This window comes from Parambassis ranga, chromosome 15, assembly GCF_900634625.1.
Source record: "Parambassis ranga chromosome 15, fParRan2.1, whole genome shotgun sequence".
Lineage (NCBI taxonomy): Eukaryota > Metazoa > Chordata > Actinopteri > Ambassidae > Parambassis > Parambassis ranga.
Window position 1 is genome coordinate 8,565,948 of NC_041035.1, and position 8,092 is coordinate 8,574,039.

An 8,092-nucleotide genomic window follows, 5' to 3' on the forward strand; every position below is an offset into this window, starting at 1 on the left:
ATGTAAAAAAAAATCATACTTCTAACATGTTCTAGTACATTCTAATCCAGCATAAATTGAAAGGAGTGGGGATAACCACAAATGAAAAAGTCTTTAAATGTAAATAATGTTCAGGCTGGAACCCTGAAATAAAATAGGATGGAAATATATATAAGATATAAGATACAAGATATAAAAATAAAAGCTAAGCTTAACAGGACATCTGTTCTGGTTACCTGGAAGGTAAACTGTGTTTTCTACTTTACATACTTATGTCTGAGAAGTAGATTTAAGAAAAAATAAAAACTCTATATAATCTATATAACTTTCTTATTGTGTAACTTAAATGAAATGTGAGATATAAAATTTAAAGGTGAAGAAACCTGGAATATCCAGCATTATTCTTGGAAAGTGTATTTATTTAGTTTACATATGTATGCCCGAGATTAAGGAGGAGATCAGATCAGAGACACGTCAACCTCATGTCATCAAACCGTATTTACTGTTTGCATGCAGAGGACAACACTTCAGCACAGGAGAAGGTGTGAACCTGCATCATTTAGAGGTATGTTTTTAACATTATTTTTGTGTTATGTCTAAATTCATGAATTTTAAAGAACAGCATAAAAATATGTATAAGCATGACACAACTAAAAATAACAATTGAACTATAAACATCTTTTTAAGTTAATTTAAGGTGAATGATGAATGAAAAAGCACATTTCTTGTATTTATTGTATGTTCTGAAAGAACATTGATACATGCATAGCAGTGTGTGCATTTTTCCAGGTAAGGAAAACAACAGAGATGTAAAGGGAAGTGTATGGATAAGATTATATAATGCTGATATTTATGACCAATATGTGACAGTTGTGGGCAAGTGTCATGAAGAATGATCTACCATGACATCATCATATGTATACTATAACTTAATACAGCTATGTTGTTGCCTTAAGCCTGACATGGACATGTTGTCTGTGTCATATTCCTGCTTTGGCCAAAACAACATACAGTTAGTTCTGTCTTGATTTTGTGTCACATCAATTCAACTGAAGACTTTGGTGTAACCGGCAGTGTAACCGACACCAAGAGTAGTGCAGTGTTAATTCAGAAGGTTGACGCAAGACCTTTATTGGCCAGTATATCTACCATAATACCTACCATAATCTCTATATTTACCATAATCTCTATCTCTACAGGTTTCTCTCTGAAGCACGAAGAAACAACATTTACAGCAACGCAATGGGGAAAGACTATAATAGCAGCATCACCTGCTTTAATGAGAACTTCACCTATGCCTGTTGTGATAGTGAGAACTTCACCTATGACTGTTGTTCTTATGGGAACTACAGCTCTTATTACTGTAATAATGGGGACTTCATCTATGACTGCTGTAATGGTTGGGTCTTCGTCTTTGACTGCAACTTTGAGCAAGCTGATTTTGCCACATTCGTGTTGACATGTATCATCATCTGTATCGGCCTTCCCTTGACCCTGGTGTCCATCTACTCTGTTTATTTTACAGTACGTAGTTCTTTTCTTGTTTTGGATTTTTGCCATTATATCTATATTGTTGCAGCTCAGTTTGGGTGGTAAAGAGCAGCTTGGTGCTTTTGGCTGTTTTCAAGAATTCAGTTAATTTGCTGTTATCAGAAGAGCCTCTGTATCATTTATAGTTAGACGCCCCCTGCTGGAGACATCTTGTCTTAACCCTGTTTTGTTCTTGTCTTTTCATGCTCATTATGACATTTTATAATGTTACCACTGAGCAGATCAGTGTCTTTAACATCAGTCAGTATCTAATAAGTCAGTTGTTTTGACATTTTGGCTTAGAAAACATTTAACACTGAGTTGTAATGATTTTTTGCATTAGTGAGTCTGTTTCTTTAGTGACCATCATTTAGCATATAGCACTGTCAGATGTTATGCTAACCTAAGACACAGTTCAGTCTCCTGATCGTCATGTGTTTTCTTTTATCTATGATTTCCTGCAGGTGCGAAAAGATAACATTGCTCCGATCTACGTCATCAACCTTTTCATTTCTGACCTCATTCAGCTCTGCTCTATGATCGTTTGGGTGGCAGAACCCAAGGATTGGAAAATCTATGAAATATTCTTTTATATTTATTATTTGGGTGTGATGGCCAGTGTTGGCTTCATGGTGTGTGTTGCCCTGGAAAGGTAAATATATCTAGTGTGTGTCTAAATCCATTTTATGTTCGACCATCTTGTTACTAAGTCATTTTGATGCTCTTGTATTTTGCATTACAGGTATTTGGTCATAGCCTGGCCTCTGTGGTACCACAATAGAAAAACCATCAAGAGTTCTTTGGTCGTCTGCATCGTGGTCTGGTCACTTCCTGTCATCTATCTTGTTCTACCTTTGTGTTTCTGGGTTTCTTATGCAGTTGCAGACACCATGTTTGCTGCCTTCCTCCTCATCCCCTTCCCTTTGTTCATATTCTTCCTGGTTGGGACTCTTAGAGCTCTGTCCTCAGCCCGCAGTGTCCCCTCTGATGAGAAAAGAAGAATTGTAGCTATCTTGGTGGTTGCGCTGCTTATTTACACACTGCTCTTCCTGCCTTCCATCATTTGGTCCCTGGCAGAAGAAGCCAGCTATAACTGTGTTTTTAGTCATCTGACTTTCATTCTTCTTCAGCTGAGTCCTCTTGCAGATTTGATTATGTATGTTTTCATCAGGAAAGGTGCCATAGACAAACTTTTGACTTCACTCTGTTGCTCCAAAGTGAACAGTGATGAGATCACCAGAACAACAGCTTGAATAAAACTTAAGAAGAAAACTGCATAAACAGCTAAATGTTCTGTTGTCATAAAACAAAGGTTTTATTTATGTCATCATAACCAACAATTTCCTACTACAACATCTTATAACTAAATCCTTGTTTTTTATGTGCACACACACACATACAGTATGTGTGTGTGTGTGTGTGTGTGTGTGTGTGTGTGTGTGCGTGTGTGTGTAAGTAACATACTATAAACATCTTTTTAAGTTAATTTAAGGTGAAGGATGATATGATACTACTATTACTACTATTACTACTTATGGACTGAAGATAGATATCCATTATAATCAATGTTTCATCTTGCTTGTCATGTTTGCTCTGTACTGTATCATGTTTACTGCATTTTGCAGTTTTGCAGTTTGCTCCTCTCTCTCTCTCCTTAGGTAGGGAGGATCAGCTACATGGAAACTATTTTTAATTTTTTGCTTCTACTTGTCAGGCTTCCGCTCCTGTGCCAGATTAATTTATATTCTCCTTGTTTTATTTTGAAATCATGTGTCTCCCACCTCTCGCTGATTACGTGCCCCGCCCTAATGCCCCTAGTGTCTCACCTGTGTATTATTGTTTCCCCTGCCCTTGTGCCCTTTCCTGGTTTTTGTCTTTGCCTTATAGCTGTTGTGCACCTATAGTGTCAGACTGTCATTGAACAATAAAAGATTTATGGTATTCATTATAGCGATTTAACATGGCGTGTGATCCCTGCAGCAGTCTCCTCACACAGGGAAGAAACTACTCTTACATAAACTGAGATACTTTGTGTAGGCTGTCAAAACACAAAAGGAGGATGTGCACATTTTGAAAACACCACCGGGTTCACATCCTCTATAGCTTAGGAAGCATATCAATGTCACAACACACAACTTTAGACACAGGCTTTTTGTTTATGTATAGTATAGTACATAGTATAATATATATGGTTTTGCATGCTCTTCTCTAAATTGCCTATTTTGTTAAATTATTCTATTTTTAATATATCTTAAACCTTCATAGCATTCAGAGTGGACAGCAAAGTAAGAATTTCATTGCACAGGGGAACCTATTTCCTTACTGTGCACATGACAATAAACGCTTTGAATCTTGAATGTTTTTCTTTGCATTTATCACATAGGTTTATCATCATAAATCTTGTGTTTTATTTAGTTTGTTTTATTTATTTTACCTTCTGTACTATATTATATATTATGATGTTTGAATGGTTTGAATCGGCCCATGCATTCTGAAAATATGCTGAGCCAAAAAACGTACAGAATAATAATAATAATAATAAGACGGTTTCCACACATGTCCTGAATGAGCTGAATCTTTTGATGTTTGAATGGTTTGAATCGGCCCATGCATTCTGAAAATATGCTGAGCCAAAAAACGTACAGAATAATAATAATACTTGCATTTCCTGAAGAAAATGCAAGTTTGGTTGCCACAGCAAGTTTGTTTTTACCAAAAAACAAACTGTCATGCATCCATGACAACCTGAACCTGAGCAGTCTACTCAGAGGAGATTTTGGATGCATGGCAACCATGCATACATGAGCAACCATGCATCCATGGCAACCTGAACCTATGAGCCGCCATTTGAAAACGGAGCTGAAAGTAGCATCAGTCTGTCACCATGGTAACAGAAGAGGAGACCTCAAAAGTCCCTGGCCATTTGAAGACGGGGCTGAATTTCCAAATTCTGTATGCAAGTTTTAAAGACCAAGATGTTGGAAGTATTTTAAGCTTCGAATGGTTTCTCCATCTTGTAATTTGTAGGAGGAGTAGCATTTTGCAGAAGACATGGAAAATGTTTAATATCTTTAATATTATAATAAGACGGTTTCCACACATGTCCTGAATGAGCTGAATCTTTTGATGTTTGAATGGTTTGAATCGGCCCATGCATTCTGAAAATATGCTGAGCCAAATAACGTACAGAATAATAATTGCTGGGCAACCAAACATAATAATAAAGACGTAGAAGAACAAGAGTTTGGTTGCTGGGCAACCAAACTAATAACAAAAAGTGCATCAGAATGAAATCTCCTACCCTACCTTTAATGTTATAAACCTCTTTGTATTGTTTTGACAGCTCATAAACATAAAACGGATGATCTAACGCTCTAACTAGCCTTCATGGCCTTTAAACACATCACATGAGATAGTCCCATAGAAGAGAACAACAGTAAAACAAGCAGAGAAAAACTCACAATTTACCTGCATACTAAAATGCTCATAACAACACTGAGATCCAAGTGATATTTTTAATCTGGCCAGAGCTAAAACCAAATCAATATTCAGTGAGGACACATCATGCTTCCATCCATCCATCCAGAGTGACTCATGCAGCAAGCAGCGTCCTTTTTAAGCATCCTGTTCGTAGTGCGTGGCTTAAATCCAACAGTTAATAGGCGCTGTGCTGCTGGGAAGAATGTTTTACAGCAGTCATAATTTCAGAAACACTTTCCACGTCCAATAGAAGTGTTTTGTCCTCTGAAGACAAACTGTGTCCTTATTACAGTCACATCAGTTAAAGTACGATGTTTTCCTCGAATCACAACATTTTAAGCTGTCTAAAAGTGCAAATCTACAAGAAGAGTGGTGTGCAAGTTTTTTCATTGCAATCATTCTCTGTGATATCACAGGTTGTATATAACCCCTCCTTTAATACGCGCGTGCCCTGTGTTTCTCAACACCCTTTTCCATTATAGGAGCAATAATCCCTGAACTCATCACTACTGCAGGTACATTGTATATGGTGAATATCTTTTTTAGCATATAGCTCAGAGCACAGCAGATGAGTAGAAAAGCCTCAGGTTTGAAGTTATAAATAACCCCATCATGGCTACAAGTTGTTTATTGTCTTCAGGCAATGTCAGTGCTGTGGGAATTTCATCATATTTGTCTCAGCTTCATCTAAACAGCACTTTGAACTGAACTGACGCCTCACCCGGCAAATCATCCCTTCCTCGCTGCAGCAGAAGGGCAACCCTCAATGGCTTGTAATGTCAGAAAGGATATCATACACACACACACTCACACACACACACACACACACACATACACACCTCTAGCATAGCTATTGGGATAACTTTATGGGAACACTGTACTTGTGATGTCACGTTTCATAAACTCCCCCCATCCCCCCCACCCTTCATTTTTTTTCTCCTCTTCAGCTTGACTGCTTTTAACCCCTAAGCAGCAGCACACATCTGGCTGTTATACCAAAAACAAAAATGTAGGCGTGTACTTCCTGCAAATCAAGATAACAAGATAATGTTCTTTCTTCTAAATGCACCATTGTGAATCGGATGCATGCTGTGGATTCTACAGACAAAGGTGAGGAAATCTTGGCAGCAATGTCAAGGTTTGCTTAAAGAAGTGTTAAAGATTTGACCTCACTGCACACAATCCTGACATTGTCATGTTCTGTGAGTGCAATTATCCTGTGATAACTGAATGCAGAGGTTGTCCCCAGATAACACTCCTCTATACAGAGAAGAGAAGAGATGAGGTGAAGGGAGGTCAGGAATGATGAGAAACAAAAGGATGAACACACAAGGCTTTTTCACTATGAACTACATTACATGTTCAAATGAAGCTGAAGACCTTGAGATTCATAAACCCACTAATATTACCAAAGGATGATGTTGTTGTAGTAATAAGATGCCTCTACTGTTATCTATGCTTTGGTCTTCATTAGAGCTATAGATGCTAAATGCTGCAATCAACCACCTTTATTCTTATTTACATTACATACATTGTGCCTCTCCAATAATAAACAGGTGAGAGGTCAGTGCTATGCTCAGAGGCACCTGTGCATTACACAATGTTTTCCAACTATGTTTAGCCATAGTAAACAAAATAATGAGTAAGCAGTGGCCTGCAGTGAAGAGAGTTAGCATACAAAGTGGAGCCATGCGGCACTGAGGGCGTCACAAACCAACATTAAAGTTACTTTGAACTCCTGTAACTTTAATTTTCATTGACATGGAGAGATGTAGCTGTAAGCTAGATGATGTACATTACAATTAAGATCAGTGAACCGCATCCACCATAAAATAATCCTGTTTTTCTCTCTATGTCCCTCTGTCTGTCTGCTAGCCTGGCTGGGAGCGCTCATTTCTCCCACTCAGGGTCAGGGACAGTGAAGGGTCATGGACCTCCAGCAACATTGTACAGACAATGAAGCCCAGTGCTCTCACAAAAAGGAAAATTATATCACATTTGTTTATGTGATACAAATTATGGAAAAACTGCACATCTTAGCAGAAACACCTCTGTGCTGCAAATTTACAAAAGCGCTGAGTGCTTATATCACTTTTTTTATCCTACAGTCATATCAGTACATATGTCTGGCTTTGAATATGAGTGTGTGTGTGTGTGTGTGTTTTATGAGAAAAGCCTCTCAGTGAGAAAAAAAAAAGGCTGACTGAACACGTTTAGTCTTTTCACTCTCAGCCTGACTTATATTCACAGAGATTCAGTGTTTAGATTTGATCAGATTAACCAAGTGGAAACAACACATGACAAAAATAATTCATGCACATTTGGCTGTAGATACCCATGGACAGTGTTACTTAATACCCGGACTTCAGCCCTCATCTGAAATGACAGCTTTATGACAAAAAACTGGGTCTTCATTCTTTTTGCTAGAGAAAATCACCACCAGAAAGACACACACAGTACAACAATAACAATGTGAGACCATGCTGAAGTATTTCAAGGGTTTATTAAAATACTTGATTGATTTAAAATCATCTATGCACAGCACACGCTTTTACCCAAATAACAGTTCTCTTTCTGCCTTTTCATTTTGGGTTCTATTTCTTTCTTCTTAAATGACAAGCGTTGTAATTACAGTCATGTTGTGTCTCCATCGGTGCTTTCACAGAGGAGCTCTGACAGCTGAGACGGACTTTGACACTCCCTCGGCACTAATGCTTCACAGCCTATCATTAAAACAGACTCCAGGGTGGGAACAAAATGGGCCGAAGCGGGCTTCATGTAACCGATGACACTATGATTTGGATATTTGGCTGGTAGTGATATTTCCATTATAAACCAATATTTATCAGCAGGACACGCATTTCATAGCACTGTGAAGTTCAGTGCCTTGCTCAATATGGCTGATGATTTAACAGCAATCATATTTGAAGTTAACACTAAGGGTCAGGACTACTAGCCTCAGTATTATGTCCTACTATGTATTATTACTATGCATTTTGTGTTTTTGGCGTTATGCAGCCAGAAACGTGCAAATAGTGTTGCTGTTTAAACTGGGACCAATGTGCCACTTTATTAGGAATAAACACCAGGAAAACCAAATATT

The 8,092-nt window shown here is 38.0% G+C and overlaps 1 protein-coding gene across 1 annotated transcript; it reads left to right on the forward strand.

The window, feature by feature from the left end:
* Window positions 1–483: 483 nt before the first annotated feature.
* Window positions 484–2,763, forward strand: LOC114447451 (G-protein coupled receptor 4-like). Its single transcript, XM_028423720.1, has 4 exons — window positions 484–544; window positions 1,179–1,503; window positions 1,974–2,161; window positions 2,252–2,763. The coding sequence occupies exons 2-4, from the start codon at window positions 1,222–1,224 to the stop codon at window positions 2,760–2,762; spliced, it is 981 nt and encodes a 326-aa protein (XP_028279521.1). The 5' UTR covers window positions 484–544; window positions 1,179–1,221; the 3' UTR covers window position 2,763.
* The last annotated feature ends 5,329 nt before the right edge of the window (window positions 2,764–8,092 follow it).